We start from the raw sequence: 19,661 nt of genomic DNA, 5'->3' as shown, positions 1-19,661 counted from the left end.
TGGGTGCACGTTTTGGTTTTTGCCCTATCACTACACAGCTGATTCTCATCATCAAGCGTTTCAAAATGGAATAAACATATTTAAATACATGGCTCTGATCCCATCTGTCAAATTAGAAACCACAGAAACATACATTTAAATTAACCATTTTATTGTTGTTTTCATCCCATAAAGCATTTCCCATCTTCCATAAATGAAATAGCAGTAGTGTGACACAGCAATGGTACGATTTACAATAAACTAAATACATTCCCACCTTAATTTAGCCTCAAAATATTTTTGTTCAAATAACTCCACTGAATGTTCATTTCTTTGAAGTCGTTAAATTTTGTATAATTATTTTGCTTATTGGATTCAGATGAAGACAGTACTCTGTCAGAACGACATTAGAGAAACGGAAAGATGTAAAGAAAAGACCTCTCAGCATCTCTCCCTCATCTCTCTTTCTTTCATAAAGCCACCCTGTCAGACGGCCCCTCTTCTAATCCCCCCTTTTCCACTCTAATTCTTACACCTATTAATGATTTTAATAACTCCCCCACCCTTTACTACATTCAGAAAATAAAATGGTACCCCCTAATTCTTTACAGGCACAGTAGGGGTACTACAAACGCCACAAGGACAATTAAATCAGAATTACCGTCATAGTCATATCAATAATAATAACAAAAAACAATGTTGCATGTCTTGGGGGGGGTTTAGAAAGTTAGCAAATTCGGTCTGTTGTAAATAAAAGACAAATAATTAGTGTTCCCAACCATAACAAACCCACTACTACAGAGGAAGTGGTATTGGTGTCCACATGAGCAGACTACACAACTTTGTACCTTTAGTTTATGGTGTGATGTCACAGTGGCTGTTAGACTATCAAAACACACAGCCAACTAGTAGAACGGTAGAGCAGCCTAGCTAAAATATGATGCAATTTCTCAGCCTGACAACAATGAGTCGTCACGATTACACAATTCAATGTCAGAGATGCTGGAGCCCTCCGGAGAGGCAAGTCTACTGCTTCTAGGCCTACGTGAGGATTGTGACGTCGTAACTTTAAAGATGCAGGTCCAAGCTGAAATCATGTGTAGGACATCGGAAGGAATCCGGTCACGCAAAAAGATGCCAAACCTGCACCTAACCTGGACAGTTCTAGTATAGACCAACAGTCAGCGTGTTTGAGGAGGATGAGTTTGAGCAAGGCACAGCGCAGAATCGCTAATCTTGATCACATAATGAGTAGTTACTTAGAAAGCAAGGTAATTTGGTGATCAGTGATTCTGAGCAGTCCAACTGCAATGCACCAGTAGTCAATCTCAAACATGCATGATAAGGAGACAAAGGGTATGATGTCATAAAGAGTAGCCCACCTTTATCAGAACCATACATGGAGGCAACATCCATTCTGTAGCAAAGAAGTTAGGCATAGAGAAATATCCAACAGAAAGAAAAGAAAACACATAATTCAGTGTCGTGATGTATTAATAAATATGAATAGTGCAGTGAAAACAAACGCAAAATCTTTTCAAAATTCAGCTCTGCCAGCCTATAATCCTAAGAAATACACATTAAAGAAGTATTCTGCTGTCCTCTTCCCTAGACAGTTTGATGACATCTAAATTAAATCAAATATTAATTGATTGATTTCTGAAACTGGCTAGAGTGTCGGTGTGGCCAGTCTGACTGACGCTGGAAGATTCTTCAGCTCTCCCTTTCTCTCTCCCTCTTCATCCAGTCATCCCTCCATTCCCTAGACTGAAGAAGCTTCTTTCTCCCTCACCTTCCCACCTGTCCCCTTACAGGTAGAGAAACTAATAAAGTACCCAATGTTATAAATCATCTATAGACAGTACTTTCCCTTTCAAAATTGAATAAATATGCAGGAGAGTTAAAGACACAAGCAACAGCCATAGTCAACCAAATCCGCTAACCAGCTTTCCGGGAGATTTTTTTTCAATTTAACTCATTCTGAGTGGCTAGAAAGCTTGTTTGAATCAACTACAAAGTTGCGTTTCTTTTCTGGTTTGTCTCACATTGTAAAAAATGATGTTGTCAAGGGGCTACGTGAACCTAAACGTGCATTCTTTCTGCACAAGAGGAGTGGTATTTTCAAGACTTATTCAGGTAACTCGCTAAACCAGGCTTGATTGAATAGGACCTTGAGTTCTGGAAAATCCCTCACTTACGGTCAGGGCCCATATTCAAAATGTCAGAGTGCTGAACTAGGATGTATCAGTGCTCTCCTCTTCACTATCCCTCTCACCGTCTCAGATTGTTCAACTTTCATCCCTCCATCCCTGGCTTTATCCCACTAAAAATGTATTTTTTGATTTTTCTTTCCCTGCACTCCATCTTCCCCTCAACTTGCTCCCCTATTTATGTTATAGTTCCTTCGCTTTCATTCATAACCCAACTCCCTCCCTCCCCCTTCCCCCCCCCTTCACTCATAGAACATGTTAGTAATATCAGAGTCCAGGCTGTAGATCCAGACCAAAAGGGGGAACGACATTAACACGAACGACCAGGACACGCCCTTGAACACCCTGCTCACAGCGGCAGTCATGCCCCCTGACCCTTGACCCCTCCGCCGGCGCTCCCGCTCCTCCTCCTGGCGCTCCACGTCGGTGCCCGGCTCGATCCAGTTCCGGGCCAGGAACTTGAGGGCCTCGTCCATGAAGATGACTGGAAGGGACATCTTGAGGACCACAACCCACTGTGGCCACGACAGGGGGCGGATCTGGAACACCACCTGGATGGGAGAAAAGGGGAGAGAGAGAGAGGGTAGGGGGATGGTTAGACAATGAGATAGAGAGCACAATATAATGTAACACACACTTCCCTGTGCAGCAGTGGTAATTTTGGCACTTTTTTAGATTTTGTCGAGTCTTAGTCATTTTGACTAAAATATCAGTTTTGGTCCCATTTTTGTCATTTGAATAATGATTTAGTTTGTCAAAATAATGAAGACAATAGGCCATTTTGGTAAACTAAATGTCCTTTCATTTTAGTCACATCACATTTGTATCGCCACAACCTATAGTAAACATAAATCATTGATTTCCATGTGCACAAACATACATAACCTTGTCCTACCAATATCTTTTTCTGCATGAGATCCTATTCTTCCAAAAAGCAAAAATAACAATCGATTCTTAAGTCCCTTGTGCTTGAGTCCGATTCACGAGTCCCTATGGCTGAAGTCCGAGTCCGCTATATCTGACTGGGTAACACGTAGTGGGATGTGGCGGAAAATAGTCAAGTAGTTTTAGAACGGCCCGCGATATGCTTTATGAATGTAAAACGCGGCCTGCCTATGCACGACGGAAAAAAAAAAAAAACGTAGCGGCGGAATTATGGGTCATGTCTTTTGAACGGTAGCCTAAGGGATAGAAAAATCAAGCCATTCTCTGTGGAAAAGAGGGAGACTTGGCTACATTGGTTGCAGAACCTGTATATGAAATTCAGTGGGAAAAGTGGGAGGGTTGAGCGAGACCACAAAAAAATATATATACTTTTCTGTAGCCTACTCAAGGGAGAGAAAAACACAGCTGTTGTTTTACTATTAAAGTCAATGCTGTTATTGTTTTTAATTTCGTAAAAGGAGCTTGTGTTTCTTAAATCAGGCAAAGGCTAACTAACTAGAAGGATTGTGGTGACTGGTTAGCTACGGGGAAGCAAGAGTCGACAGCGCGATGTGTATAATCGGAGGGGGAGCCGGAGCAGATCCCGTCTGCCCACACTCATCGCTTGCTCCCCGCAGCTCACCAGCTGATGTAGGCTGTGTGGGGCATCCTTCCCACTGCTGAACAGAACTCCGCTGCGTATCTGTGCTGCTAATATTAATTGTGCACATCACTGAAAAGCTCTCAAATCTCTCCCAAAATTATTGTCCGGTCCATTTAGTAGTCAGATTTTAGTCACTGCGATAATTGTCTCGTTTTAGTCAACTGAAATGAAAAATCATTTCATTTAGTTTGTTTTTTTCGGAGTGTATTTAGGCAGCTATAGTCTCGTCAATTGCCACTGAAAAATAGGTGTTTGACTAATATTGTATTGTTGTTGACAAAATTATGCCAGATGCATGCACAAACACACACACTTACAGGCAGGGGGTCAACATAGAGGATGAGGAAGTGGAGCGCCATGGAGAGACAGATAGCTCCCACCAGCCAGGGGTTGGACCACGGAGGCATCTTCAGCAGGGACTGGTTTTCTGACAGACTGAGGACGAGGACCAGAACAAGCTCAAAAGATGCCAATAAAATATTGATACTAAACGCAACAGAACTCTGAAATATCAATACAAAGTCAGTAAAACATCCATACTTCTACTAAATAATCTCTAATATAAATCTGTACACTACTGAATAATCATGCATATCATGATCATAAAGAAAGTGTTTAATTTGAAAAGAGCAACAAGTGGACAACATGCCATAGAACTGAACGAAATGTACAGTCGATATTCATATGTAGAATGTACTGTGACTAACAAATAGAAATGTCATCGTGCGAGAACTAAACCAGTTCTGTGTCGCGTCATAGACAGTGATCTTTATGAATGACGCCAAGTGCCGCAAGGGATTACAGGAGTTGTAGTTTTAGTAGCGTACCTGTTGAGGGCGTTGCACATCTCGATGGTAACGAGCACGGACAGGGCCATGGTCATGGGGTAGGGCGACTCGAACACCGAGCACTGCACCCCCGCAAACTCCCCGTGGCCTTCACCGCACTGGAGATAGTGGGACTGAGAGGAGAGAGAAAGAGCGAGATGGGGAGGGAGTGAGAGGTTAGACACGGTAAAGTAAGAGAAGTGAGAGAAGAGAGGGATGTGTTCTTACCAGTTGGTAGAAGGAGAGTTTGGGTCCATCGTGTGCTGCCATGAACCACCAGGCTGCAGCTCCTACTGTAGCTGCTCCTACGTAGCCTGAGAGAAAGGTCAAAGGTTAGATGTGTATATTCTAGAATCCCAGCTGATATTGTGATGTAAATCAATCAATCGTCCACAAAAGTTATTTGTACAGTGCTTTTTACAAATAGATTTGTCAAAGTGCTTATGAGGCTACATCTGCAAAGTATACAAGTTCAAAATACAATAACTCTTGTCTGTTCATGATCTATAACCTCACGATACGGTATCTGCCATAGATATAGAAACAGATAAACCAGAGATACTCACATCCGACGATGAGGTATCTGCAGAAGAGCCATCTGGAGATGAGTGGCTCCTTGGGGGAGCGTGGGGGGCGGGACATGATATCCAGGTCAGGGGGGTTGAAGCCCAGGGCGGTGGCCGGGAAGCCGTCTGTCACCAGGTTGACCCACAGCAACTGGACCGGGATCAGGGCCTCGGGCATGCCCAGAGCAGCCGTCATGAAAATACTGGAGGGGAAGGAAGGAGGGGGAGAGGGGTTGGGATGGTGAGAGAAATCCTCTCTCACTGTCCCAGACTACTATTATCCCAAAAGTTAATCCCTCCTTTGTAAATTGTCCTTCTCTCTATTGTCACCTGACCTAAAGCGTACTCCTCTCCTAAATGTGCATCTCCGTTCTGTTAGCCTTCCCCTTTATTTAAAACATTAACCCACCACGCTCTCTTCCTCCCCCATTTCCATCCTCCAACCCATTCCTCCAGTACCACTCCATCCCCCTCTCCTATGAAGTTTCCTATAAACCGTTTCATTTTGTTATAGATGGATCTCCCCTTCCTCTCCTCCAGTCCCTCTCGTCCCCCTATCCTCACCAGACAACCTCTCCTATGTTGGAAGAGATGAGGTATCGTATGAACTGTTTCATGTTGTTGTAGATGGCTCGGCCCTCTTCTACAGCCGCTACGATGGTAGAGAAGTTATCATCAGCTAAGATCATCTCTGAGGCAGACTTGGCCACAGCTGTGCCTGAACCCATGGCGATCCCGATCTCGGCCTTCTTCAGGGCTGGCGCATCATTCACTCCATCACCAGTCTGGGGAGAGAGGGAGCAAGAACAGGCAGTGTGTCAAAACCGGGAAGAAACGCAAAAAAAGGTCCCACACAATGCAAACATGCCTTCTCAATGCAGAGGAAGAATGTTACCGATGACAACAGTTCCGTCACTCGATTGAACAGGTCTTTTATTATTATAAAAAATTTTCAAAAAAATTAAGTGTCACAGAGTAGAGCTCTAGACAGGGACACTCACTCATACAGCCCCCCCCTCACACACACCACCTCACCATAGCTGTGATGTCATCGAGGCTCTGTAGGTACTCCACGATGCGGCTCTTGTGTGTGGGTTCCACACGGGCGAAGCAGCGTCCGGTACGACAGGCCTGCCTCTGGAGGTGGGGGGGCAGCTCGTCAAACTCCCTCCCCGTCAGGCCCCCTGAGAACGGGTCGTCCCTGCCCGCCTCCTCCTCCTCCTCCGTGATGATGCCCACGCGACGACAGATGGACATGGCTGTGCCCTTGTTGTCACCTGGGGGGGGGGGGGGGGGGGGGGTGAAGTAAGAGGTTAGATGGAGAGATGATACCCAGCAGGCAAAGCGGTTTGAAATCGCGTTATTAGGGCCGATACCAGTAATCGGGATACTCGTTAGTATCGTGGCAAGTAAACAAAACACAAAGTGGATTTAACTTCTTGAGGTAAAAAGCCCTAATGTCACATTTATTTAATTTTCCAAGCTAAAGCACACGATATTGGACATACAGCAGCTTTTTAAAGGACAAAAAGAGTTTGGTCTGCATCGCGTTTTCATTTTTGCCATTGGAAAGAAATATTGATATACTGGTATCGTCCCAGCCTTTCACGTTATAATATCATTTTAAGGTAGATGAGTGTGAGGCTAGAAATTCTGTTCAGTTGACTTTATTGAATCCCCTTGGATAATGTGTCTTGGGTCTCCCCATCCAAGGAGCATGTATCACAACACAACAAACAGAGGGACTGAGGGCAAGGCATGTCTTACCTGTGATCATGATGACACGGATGCCAGCCTGTCGACACATGCGGACCGCACCAAGTACTTCTTTCCTGGGGGGGTCCAGCATCCCCACGCAGCCCACAAAGGTCAGGTCCGACTGGGGGGGGGTGGGACATTGTTGTTTATTTAACACTAATCAAATAAAACTGTATTTGAAGTGCCTTTAAAAACCGCAACACTTTACAGTCAAAAGCTATAAAATAAGTACAAGAGATTAATAAAATTGCATAATAACACAAAGGATACATAAAAAAAATTACAAAAAAAAAAAAAAGATTTCATTTTATCACTCACCTCGTAGTCAGCGAAGGTGGCCGAGTTCTCCAGGTTGAGAGAGCGTATCTCGGGAGGCGAGTCCCGGGTCGCCATGGCGAGGCATCGGAGGGTGTCCCGCCCCGTGGCCCACTCCCTGACGGTCCCCTGGAGCTGCTCCCGCCCCGCCGGCGTCATGGGCACCCGCGCGCCCCCGTTCACCCGGATCCAACGGCAGCGCTCCAGCACGCTCTCCGGAGCTCCCTGGGAGAGAGACGACAAGTTCATACAAAGTGAGGAAATGGAGGACAGAGAGTAGGAGAAAGAGCTCAGAAGAAAGAAGCGCGTAAGGAATAGAAACGACAAGAAAGAGCAGAGAGAGAAAGAGGGGGGGGATAGAGAAGTGGATAAGTAGGAGTAAGACACAGAGACACAGCTGACCTTGACAAACATCTTGGCCCCGGAGGCAGAGCGGCTGAGTTTGTTGGGAGAACAGAACACTGACATGGACTTCCTGTCACGGGAGAACTCCAACGTCAACTCCTTCCTCATCAACTGTTTAATCACCTGATGGAGAGAAGGATAGAGGGAGAGAGAGATGTATCATTCAATCACTCTGCCAGGAAGTAAATTAGGTCAGCACATCTCAATGGTACACACACACAGGTTTTTTTTATATTACAGACACACACACCGAGCAGCAGGCAGTAGCTCTCTCGACGGCGGACAGTCCTCTGAGGTCTGTGTCGAACACGTTCATCTTCTCCACCAGACAGCACAGGGCCGTCTCCGTGGCCTCGCCTACCTTCTCATACACACCCTTAGACTGGGACACACACCCCCACAGGTTAAGGGTCAACAACAATGACATTATTTGAATGTATTATTTCAAACAGATGCTACTGGACTGGAACAAAAGTAGCTCTCCTGGACCAGAATTAAGAAGTGTCCGTCCATGTAGTGGTGTGTCATGCAGTGCTTATGGTTGGGGCGGCAGGCAGCCTAGTGGTTAGAGCGTTGGGCCATTAACCGAAAGGTTGCTGGATCGAATCCCCGAGCTGACAAGTTAAAAATCTGTCACTCTTCCCCTGAACTAGGCAGTTAACCCACTGTTCCCCGGTAGACCGTCATTGTAAATAAGAATTTGTTCTTAACTGACTTGCCTAGTTAAATAAAAGGTTAAAATGAAGTGTGTTATCGTGTGTAGTGCAGTGGCTACAGTAAGATCCATTTAAATTGATGTGTTATGGTGTGCAAAGTAGGAGCTGTTCTCACCTCGTTGTAGTCCAGAGAGGAGTCGTTACACAGAGCACAGATAGAGGCCATCTCCACCAGGCCCTCATACTGACTACACTTCACCACCGTCTCATCCTTATACCTGGGGGAGAGAGAAGGACAAGGGAGAAAATTAGGGAAGAGACAGAAGGGTGGAGATGGAAGATAAGAGAGAAAGGGAAATAAGTAAGGGATCGTAGAAAGCCAGAAGAGGGGGAGAATGAGACCAGAGAAAGAAAGTAGCGGAGGAAGGGAACCAAATATTAAACCGATAACATTTCTCAGCATCTTAAAGGTCCAGTGCAGTCAAAAACGTGATTTGTCTGTGTTATATATACATATATACACACACACTGAGGTTGTAATAAAAAAACGGAATTTATGAAGAATGATCATGTCTGTTTAAAAAGACCGCCTGAAATTTCAGCCTGTTTTGGTGGGATGGAGTTTTGGCCTGCCTGGTGACGTCACCAGGCGGTAAATTAGTTAATACACCAATAAGAAAGAGTTCCAAACCCCTCTGCCAATAACAGCTAGTTTTCATTTTCCCCCTCCCCACTCAGACAGTCATAGCAAAATTGGGGATGAGTGATTCGTCATGACATTTTGTGCTTTCAAGACAACTGGGAACTGCCCAAAAAATGAGGTCAAATCATGATGTCCCTGATCTTCAGGTCGGAATGTTGGAGCTCTAGAAAGAAGCCAGAGTTTCTGACATGGAATTTCATTTCGGATGACCATTCAAAGCTATTTTTCCCCAGTCGGAGCTTGTTTTGTTCCTGAGTTCCCAGTTGTCTTGAACAGACTGAAGTCGGATATTTCCAAGTTCCCAGTTGTTTTGAACGTGGCAATCATCAGTTAAGGGTTAAAGGGTAAAGACACTCACACTTCCCCTTCCGGGGCGTAAGTAGATCCGGTCACCGAAAACTCACTCAGGGCGCAACGCTCCCCTGACACACTGTCCACAACAAATATCTACACACACACACACACAGGGTTAGAAAATACACTCTCAATGTCACAATCAGTAAGGTTAGGTCAGTATCAGGCTGAGTCTGTCAATCAACATGCCAAACCATTTCACTTTCAAGTCAGCTCCTCTCTCACCCGGTGGACAGACATCTGGTTGGTGGTGAGGGTGCCAGTCTTATCGGAGCAGATGACAGAGGTGCAGCCCAAGGTCTCCACAGAGGGCAGACTGCGGACGATGGCGTTCTTCCGGGCCATGCGTCTGGTCCCCAGAGCCAGGCAGGTGGTGATCACAGCGGGTAGGCCTGCAGGGGGGGCCAAGATTGAATAGGGTGAAGGGACGGTTAAATATATGGTTCCATGATGGTTCTTCCGAGTCATGTAACAAAAGTACACTGGCTGATCAATCTACTGTATTTACCGAGTTACAGTCTAAATGGACACAGAGAGGAGCTGCGTTTTATTTAACTAGGCAAGTCAGTTAAGAACAAATTCTTATTTACAATGACGGCCTACCGGGGAACAGTGGGGTAACTGCCTTGTTCAGGGGCAGAACGGCAGATTTTAACTTGCCAGCTCAGGGATTTGATCCAGCAACCTTTCGGTTACTGGCCCAACGCTCTAACCACTAGGCTACCTGCCGCCCCAAAAGAGAATTCATTTTGGTTTCAGAATAGAATGGAATCATGCTCTACTTTGTGTGTTACGGAGAGACAAAGAAATGAGAGAGAGGTGGTTGGTCCCACCACGTACCCTCAGGGATGGCAGCTACAGCCAGTGCCACAGCGATCTTGAAGTAGTAGACGGCCCCTCTGAGCCAGCTGCCACCATGGACCGGGTCATTGAAATGGCCAACGTTGATACCCCACACTGCCACGCAGATCACTGTGATCACCTAGAGGGAGGGAGCCTGTTATCACAACACTGCCACTCACAATACAGCTGACAGATGAAATAAAAAGAATGAGGGAAAGAAAGAGCGAGAGACGAGAAAAGGGAAGAGAAGGAAAGTCCTTGTACCTTGGACAGCTGTTCCCCAAACTGGTCCAGTTTTTGCTGCAGCGGTGTTCTCTCTGGGTCTGTAGCAGCCATCTCATCACGAATCTTCCCGATCTCAGTCTGCACCCCAGTAGCTACCACCACACCTATAGCCCTGCCCGCCGCAATGTTGGTGCCCTGGAAGAACAATGATATAAAGCCCTGTGTTGGTTGACGAAGCCCCGTGTTGGTACTTTCTACATGAGTTTGATCTGTAAAGCAGCATACACTGGCATTGTGCTCACAGCTCATTTCCAGATCAAAGTCACGGCAATAACATCCAAAAAAGGATTCAGGGGAAAATAAATGTATGTATGTATAACACAGTCAGCACAAGACCAGAAAGACATCTTTTTCAACCAGAAATACATACTGTACTTCCAAAGTTTTGTCAATGACGTTTAAAACATTGGGCAGATGTATTACAAATCATGAATTGCGTTTGACTATGTAGGTGGCGTGGGGATCAACGGCATGCATCCCACACATACGGTATCTCTTAGTGATATACAGAACAGTCTCAGTTCCAGTATATGGGTGTAGCTCTAGTACCAATACAGATGATCCCTGTTGGATTGCTCCACTATCAGTATATTAACCTGGAAGACAGTGGCCTCGTTGCTCGTTCACCTGACTCTTTAGAACTGTTAAGTAGATTATATCACACAGTATATTATGTGTGTGTCCTGTGCAAACAATGCGAGTGATGTTTTATTCAACAAACAGTTGAGTCACACCTTCGACACTCACATCAAAGCGTCACAGTGCGCACACACACACACGGTCGTGTGTTCTGGTTCCTCTCTCACACCATATCTCCCATTAGATCAATAAATCACACACATTCTCAAACAAACGTGCTGGTCTATTTCTAATCAGATAATGACCCCCTAAAAACACACACAACCACCCACCCACCCTCCACCACACACACTTACAGAGAACAGCATGTTTTTCTTGTCCTGGTTGACGGCTCGCGGGTCAGGCACTGGGTCTGTGTGTTTGATCACGGACACCGACTCCCCCGTCAGGATGGACTGGTCCACTCGCAGCGTGGTGGAGCGGATGGAGGTCAGCCGGATGTCTGCTGGGACTTTATCACCCACTGGGGAAAAACGGGGCGGAGGTGATGGTTTTTCAAGTCAAGTTCAAGTCTTACATAGCTGAGGATAAACACGACATGGCCAGAAGTATGTGGACACCTCTTCAAATTAGTGGATTTGGCCATTTCAGCTACACCCATTGCTGACAGGTGTATAAAATCCAGCACACCGACATGCAATCTCTATAGACAAACATTGGCAGTGGAATGACCCGTACTGAAGTGCTCAGTGACTTTCAAAGTGGCACAGTCATAGGATGCCACATTTCCAACAAATCAGTTTGTCAAATTTCTGCTCTGCTAGAGCTGCCCCGGGCCACTGTAAGTGCTGTTATTGTGAAGTGGAAACGTCTAGGAGCAAAAACAGCTCAGCCGCGAAGTGGTAGGCTACACAAACTCACAGAACGTAGCCTCCCGAGTGGCGCAGCGGTCTAAGGCACTGCGTCGCTGTGCTTGAGGCGTCACTACAGCCCCAGGTTGGATCCCAGGCTGTGTCACAGCCGGCCGTGAACAGGAGACCCATGAGGCGGCCCACAATTGGCCCAGCGTCATCCGGGTTAGGGGAAGTTTTGGCCAGCCGGGATATCCTTGTCCCACCACGCTCTAGCGACTCCTTGTGGCGGGCCCGGGAGCCTGCAAGCTGACTTCAGTCGCCAGATGTATGGCGTTTCCTCTGACACATTGGTGCAGCTGGTTTACAGGTTAAACGAGCAGTGTGTCAAGAAGCAGTACGGCTTGGCAGGGTCATGTTTCGGAGGACGCATGGCTCTTGAGCTTCGGCTCTCCTGAGTCCGTTGGAGAGTTGCAGTGATGGGACAAGACTAACTACCAATTGGATATCACAAAATTAGGGAGAAAAATAAAAACAACTCGGGTGGAACGGGTGGAGGTGGTTATAGCAGCAAAAGGGGGACCAACTCCATATTAATGCCAATGATTTTGGAATGAGATGTTCGACGAGCAGATGTACACATACTTTTGGTCATGTCGTGTATTTGTTGTTGAAAAAAAATAAAACATGGGTTTTAATAAAAATTCTACAAAAAACAAGCAAACTTATTAGAACGAGTCACTGTCCTGTTTTTATGGTGATAACGTCTGTGGCGCGCATGCAATGCAACTTCTGGAAAAGTGTGAATGCACTCTAAGATGTTTTATATACATATTGGAACCATAAGGACATTCTCCCTTTATATTGGACCTTTGTCCAGCTACTATATTTAGACATAGCCTACTTAAAAACAAGTTGTTTCACTTTGTTTAGAATTATTCAGTCTCTTTTTAGGCCTTATCAATAATGAATGTAATCTTTCTTATTGACAACCTTTAGCATGTCCAAGCTCAGCCATAATGCAACTTACAGTAGGCCTAGCCCCTATTTCAGTGTGAATTCTATGTATACATTTTCACATTGAAGACATGCAATTACTTAGAACAATGTGGACTGCAAACAGGTTCAAGTTAACATACTGTATTTAGCAAAGATGGGATAGGTCTACATTTTGTTATTTTGTTTCTGTAAGCTGTTTAACAAACTATAATGGACTAACATTGGAATTGGAGTTGATTCCAAGGCAATACATAAAAGACCGTAAATACACAACTTGAAGCAACCACATATTTAGCCATGGAGCACGTGTCTGACTGGCTAGTGAGGGGCCAAGCCTCGACACACCCAAAATGTGTTTATTCATCAAAACCCAGGCCTTTCGCACCCATGCCAGCAACTGCGCTAATTATGGTTGTGAAAATAGCAAAAATATTTCTGACACCGCTAGCGCTTAGATTGACCATTGTGTTAAATTTGTTCAAATACAACCCATAAAACCGTAGAACAATGAAACTATCATCTTATTTCCACATAAAAGCTTTTTTATGAGCTGTCAATCAAACAAATTCATTGGTAAACATTTCAAACCCTGCAAGATCACTGGCTCAGAGGGACAGACAGGCAGTGATGTGATGATTGATGAGATAAAGCGCGTTACTTTTTTTTACAATCCTTCATGGATAGATCCCAAACAGCACCCTATTCCCCAACTCTGGTCAATAATAGCGCACTATAAAAGGGAATAGGGTGCCATTTGGGACACATCCCCCAATGTAAACTGTGATTGGTGTCACAAAGTTCCCATGCTCTTTAAGCCACACAGTGAATCTCTGAGTCACACACAAATAAAAAACACACTCAACCCCCATTTCCTCTGTTACTTCTTTGAAGCTCTAAGAATAGAAACGGATCGCCTTGAGGATTCGACAATTGGGGCGGTTTTAACCCTTCGAGCTGCGTTGTCGCTAAGTCACACAGAAATTTGAAACTGACCCGCAAACTGCTTTTCAGTCAGATATGTGTAAAAAGTTTCTTTGAGAAAATATTTGACCCCGTCTGGCGACATTCCCAGAGCTTAGCAAGATGCAGTGATATTGGGTATTGTAGGCCTCTTCGAATATCACATCAACTGACAGCAACTTGATTAAAACTTAATTTCCCATAAAACCCTTCATTGATTTCCATGATGCTGCGAGGGGGAAAAAACCGAACCCATACAGATTAAAATATTTCCAAGGCTAACTAAACATCTTATTTTTGGAAGTTTAAACAACTAACTCAGTCAATAATATAACACTTTGTGTATGGGATTTGCTAAATGGGATTTGTAGTTTGTTTCCCCCTACATGCCTGCCACCGTCGCTGTGTCTCCACTCCCCAGGTACAATGTATAGAACACAAGGGACCTTTGAGGAGTTACAGAATTTGTAGAGTTTTCCCCTACCTGCTATAGTACCTCGATAACATAGGTGTGTTTTTTGGGAGTTTCTGTTCTTCTTTCCATTATTGAAGGTCTTCTAATATAAAGAACACTTGGGCCACACTAGAAGATGGTGGGATTTTTCTGCCTACCTGCTATAGTACCTCAACAATGTTACCAGTCATAGTGTAGAACACAGTGGTCCCTCGATGGACTCTGGGATTTGTAGTTGTTCTGCCTACCTGCCACCTCCACTATGTCCCCAGGTACGAGGTCCTTAGCACGGACCCTCTGGACACTCTTCCTGTCCTGTCGGTACACCTTCCCCATCTCAGGCTCATACTCCTTCAACGCCTCAATCGCATTCTCAGCATTACGCTCCTGGAAACACACACGTGAATGAACACACATCGTCGCACACATTAATAAACTTGTTTATACATGAACACACACACACTAATGCAACATGTCAAAACACTGACTTTACCTGCCACACCCCAACAATAGCGTTGGCGATGAGGATGAGGAGGATGACGAAGGGTTCCACAAAGGCTGTGATGGTCCCCTCCCCTTCCTCGAACCAGGCAAGAGTCTGTGAGAAAGAGAGAGAGAGAGAAAGAGAAAGAGAAAGAGAGAGAGAGAGAGAGGTTAAAGAGGAACTTGTTTTCAAGAGCCAAGAGAGTATGTGACAGGGATGGTAATATTGTGAGGATATAAAGAGTGAATAGGAATGCTCAGAGCAAAAATATAGAAATAGCTATAAATATATCTGATGGCTTTGGGTAGGCTGAGACTTAGCTATTTATTGTAAAGTTACAGTATTTACAATAGTGTTTGTTTAGGTTGTCTTTCTGCGTGTGTTAGTGTGTGTGTGTCCTTACGAAGGAGATGCAAGCAGCCAGCAGAAGAATCCGAACCAACAGATCCTCAAACTGTTCCAGGATCAGTTCCCATAGCGACTTCCCTGGAAACACAGACATGGAAACAATGTAAATGCAGGGGAGAGAGAAAGAGAGAGCGAACAGAGAGAGATAATGAACATCTTACCTTCTTCTGCCGGTAACTCTGCATCATGGAGTTCAGAAATTGAGAGAGAGAGAGAGAGTTATAAACATGGTAATAACATTGCTATTTTCAGTCATCACTGTCAATATCATCATCACATTACTAAACATAGGCCTAACTTGGGTGTCATTACTTTATAATAATCATTGAAACAATTGAATACTTGTGAGTAAGAGTCTGGCGGTTTTTTATTTAAGGGTGAAATAGGGGTCAAGGGTTAGGTTTGCGTCCCAAATGGCACCTATTCCCTACATAGTTCACTATTTTTGACCAGAGTCCTATAGGCCGTGGTCAAAAGTAGTGCACTACATAGGCAACCGTGTCATTTAGGTCACGCACTAGGACATACCGTTTGGGCCCCATCTCTCCTTGCTTTTCCTCAGCTGTTCGCAGCTCAGGCCTGTCGACTCATTCACACAGAAATACCCCAACACCTCCTCGACTGTCTTAGTATGGGCATTGTCCATCCCTGAAAGAGAGCGGGATGGTGAAAGGGAGGGGCAGGAAGATGGAGGGGGAGAGATGACATTGGGGAGAAAAAGTGAGAAAGTGAAGGGGTATGCACAACATCAGTAGGCTTACATAACATTGAAACTTAACTAGTGAAAATAAAATGAAGAAAAAAATTATTGTGTACTCTCCATTCTACTCATACTCTCACTGCACTGAATGAAACATTCCCACAATATGGGGACCGCCTTGATTCTGTAAATACGATAGTGTTGAGTCTGAGACCGAAATAACGCCTGGGGACATGACAAAAGGAGCCTAGAGAATCAGGTGAGCAATTGCACCTGTTGCATGTAAATTACGTTGATTTACAGCACCTGTTCGCTAGGGGATTCAACGAGACATGATGCAATAAACTTAGCAACCACATAATATACTATAAACGTGAATCCTGCGTTGCATTGTGCTAAATGCATTTATCGATGGTTCGAAGATACAATGTCAGAATCTCAGAATGTTCTTGAAAGAATCCTCTTCGCAGCATCCAACGCAGGTCAACTGCTCACATTATATTACAAATAAAATAAAAGCAAAGTTTGTTGATATACAAAGATAAAGTCTTGTTGACGAGCTTTTAAATATCTGCATTGAAGGTTAATGTTCCCTTCTAGGCCGATCCGCTGCGACGCCTTCAATACGCTAACATTTGCTAACTAGCTAAATGGCATTCTCAGAAACGGTAACTAGCTAATAATCCTGTTTGTACAGGACGTTTGCGCTCTAATAATGAAGGGAGACTTACCAGTACAATAAATATCCTGGTATTCCGTTGACTAACAACTAATTCCGAAACGTTAAGTAAATAACACAATGTCAAAACAAATAGGATTAGAAAACTACAAAAAGAAAACGTTAATTCCTACGACGAATTGAGAAATCGATCTATACTAACTGCTCGGCTATTTCTCTCCCACTGGATCACTAGCTAGCTAACGTTACGTCCTGAAAAATTATAAGAAAGGCATTGTCATAGAATAAGTCATTTTTTCTTGAAGTACAACTAAGGCTTGTTGGAGGCGTATTCCTCTACCTTTGTATTTGATTACAGCACCGATGTCGTGCGCTTTAATCCACCCGCTATGTCTTAGCTATCTAAATAGCCGTCGCTTTATTTAATGCAAGGCCACAGAATTATACAGTAGTGCTTCAGTCGCAGAAATCGTAGGAGCAGAAGTTAGGCCAATTAGAGACGTGGGATTTAGACAAATGGCTGTACAGCGAATCACATTGCAGTAACTTCTATAAACCCGCCTACCGGTGATTTGCTGCAGGAGGGTGGAACCCCAACCTTGCCCTTGGCTCAGCGCTTGACCAATGAACGTGCTGTGCGACAGTCGTTTTTCAGATGATTGACTTTTTTACAACTCAATGGGTTCGGCAGGACACTCGATTCCCGTTACCCCCTGACCAATATTAATGTCCATCAGGCAAAATAGGCGGGACGTGTATTTAAAGGTAAAGCGGATAGCTTCCTCCCCCCAACGCCCATCTGTCAACAGAATACGTTTTACCGCTGAGTGACGTACAATATCGGCCTCTTACTAGAGTTCCGACTTTCCGAACTGAAGATGACTGACATCCGACCTGAAGATGAGTGACATCATGATTTGAGTTCCCAGTTGATTTGAACGGGGCATGTCTGGTCGCATATGTGCTTAAGGTACATATGTGGTCAGATATTATTTCCCCCAGCACCCCATCTCCTCCTTCCCTTGCTCATTCTTTCTCTCTCACACACACATCTATCTGCTCCGTTAGACGTCACGTTAACAGCAGTAGGCTATTGCTCGTCTGATGCAACACATTATCCTACGTCATGTATTCTAGGCTATTACTCAAATCACATTTTATTTGTCACATGTTTTGTAAACAACAGCTATAGACTAACACTTACGGCCCTTCCCAACAATGCAGAGACATTTTTTTAAATAATAGAAAAATACACAATGAGAAACGATGACTTGGCTACATAGCTACATATACACTCAGTATACAAAACAGAAACCGCAGGTGAAAGCTGTGATCCCTTATTGATGTCACTTGTTAAATCCACTTCATCAGTGTAGATGAAGGGAAAGATACAGGTTAAAGAAGGATTTTTAAGCTTTGAGACAATTGAGACATGGATTGTGTATGTGTGCCATTCAGAGTTGCTGGGTTTTTCATGCTCAACAGTTTCCTGTGTTTATCAAGAATGGTCCACCACCCAAAGGACATCCAGCCCACTTGACACAACTGTGGGAAGCATTGGAGTTAACATGGGCCAGCATCCCTGTAAAATGCTCTCGACACCTTGTAGTGTCCATGCCCCGATCGAGGCTGTTCTGAGGGCAAAGGGTTACTGTGTAATAGAATGTGTCACTGTCTACACAACATTAGCAGGTAATAGCAACATCTGACTGTCTCTCTCTCTCTCTCTCTCTCTCTCTCTCTCTCTCTCTTCCTCACTCTGGTACATATACAATTTCAATTGTTTAGTTTGAAATAGGTTACCTATACAAATATTTATGTAAATGTCTCAAAAGTGTACCAAATGTGTGACAGAGGCAGTGGTGTGTGTGTGTGTGTGTGTGTGTGTGTGAGATATTTTGGTAGAAAAGGGTATTTTAATAAAAACGTGTAGTGTGATGGTTAGCAGTCGAACCTGAACTGAACAAAAGCAAAACCACATGAACTTTGGACATTCTACTTTTATCTTCTCTGTCTCGCATCTTTTTATTTCTCACAATGGATAGTCACTTCACAGGCTGAAAGACAAAACAGTACTAGACAATATTTTAACAACAAAATATGACAAATGTATCATTTCTCATTACTGTTATGCACAATATTACGTATGATACTGTATGGCTGGAATACATTTGTAATGGTCCAGAATCAAGTGTGTGTGTTTATGAGAGTTTTTTGTGTGTTTTTGACTGTGTGTGTGTGGTGTGTGTGTACACTCTTAGGGAAAAAAAAGGTGCTATCTAGAACCTAAAAGGGTTCTTCGGCTGTGTCACGCCCTGACCTGAGAGAGACAGTTTATTTCTCTATGTTGTTAGGTCAGGGTGTGGGGTGGGCATTCTATGGTTTATATTTCTATGTTTTGGCCAGGTATGGTTTCCAATCAGAGGCAGCTGCCTATCATTGTTTCTGATTGGGAACCATACTTAGGCAGCCCTTTTCCCTCCTTCAGTTGTAGGATCTTATTTTTGTACTGCTTTGTAAAGCCTGCAAGACGTGACGGTCGTTTTCCATTGTTTATTATTTTGTTTAAGTGTTCAGAGTTTAAATAAATATCAAGATGAACACATACCACGCTGCACCTTGGTCTACTCCTTTTGATGATCGTCACAGGCTGTTCCCATAGGATAACCCCTTGAAGAACCCTTTTTGGTTCCAGGTAAAAACCCTTTCCACAGAGGGTTCTATATGGAGCCCAAAATACTTCTACCTAGAACCCAAAAGGATTATCATATGGGGTCAGCCAAATAACCTTTTTGGAACCATTTTCTAAGAATGTACATGCATTTGTGTGTGTGCATCTGCTTGTGTGTTGTGTGTGTACTATTCTGATCATAGTACCAGTGTGTGTAGTCTGTCTGCACTAAACAGCATATATCTGATCTCCTGAGGGGGGTTTAACCCATGCTGTGCATGGCTCTCTCCCACCGCTGCAAACGACTGATACCTGAGAGAGAGAGAGAGAGAGAGAGAGAGAGTGTGTGTGAGTACAGTGGGATTAGGAATGCTACTGTAGATCATA

The 19,661-nt window shown here is 44.2% G+C and overlaps 1 protein-coding gene across 2 annotated transcripts; it reads right to left on the bottom strand.

The window, feature by feature from the left end:
- Positions 1–134: 134 nt before the first annotated feature.
- On the bottom strand, positions 135–17,079 carry LOC123742426 (sarcoplasmic/endoplasmic reticulum calcium ATPase 2). Of its 2 annotated transcripts, none has more exons than XM_045716646.2 (23): positions 16,944–17,079; positions 15,753–15,872; positions 15,386–15,403; positions 15,220–15,302; positions 14,826–14,930; positions 14,581–14,719; positions 11,425–11,591; positions 10,469–10,624; positions 10,202–10,343; positions 9,587–9,753; positions 9,366–9,454; positions 8,480–8,582; positions 7,899–8,030; positions 7,646–7,771; positions 7,247–7,468; positions 6,938–7,049; positions 6,206–6,447; positions 5,735–5,955; positions 5,171–5,373; positions 4,833–4,918; positions 4,605–4,738; positions 4,095–4,212; positions 135–2,740 (listed from the first exon to the last, which is right to left on the bottom strand). In XM_045716646.2, the coding sequence occupies exons 2-23, from the start codon at positions 15,868–15,870 to the stop codon at positions 2,432–2,434; spliced, it is 3,192 nt and encodes a 1,063-aa protein (XP_045572602.1). In that variant the 5' UTR covers positions 15,871–15,872; positions 16,944–17,079; the 3' UTR covers positions 135–2,431. The 2 variants fall into 2 exon arrangements, with proteins under 2 accessions (XP_045572602.1, XP_045572601.1); XM_045716645.2 differs by having other exon boundaries at positions 16,656–17,068.
- Between the last annotated feature and the right edge of the window lie 2,582 nt (positions 17,080–19,661).

This window comes from Salmo salar, chromosome 04, assembly GCF_965601325.2.
Source record: "Salmo salar chromosome 04, fSalSal1, whole genome shotgun sequence".
Classification (NCBI taxonomy): domain Eukaryota; kingdom Metazoa; phylum Chordata; class Actinopteri; order Salmoniformes; family Salmonidae; genus Salmo; species Salmo salar.
Note: the sequence above shows the minus strand (reverse complement) of the source record. Positions and strands in the feature narration are given on the sequence as shown.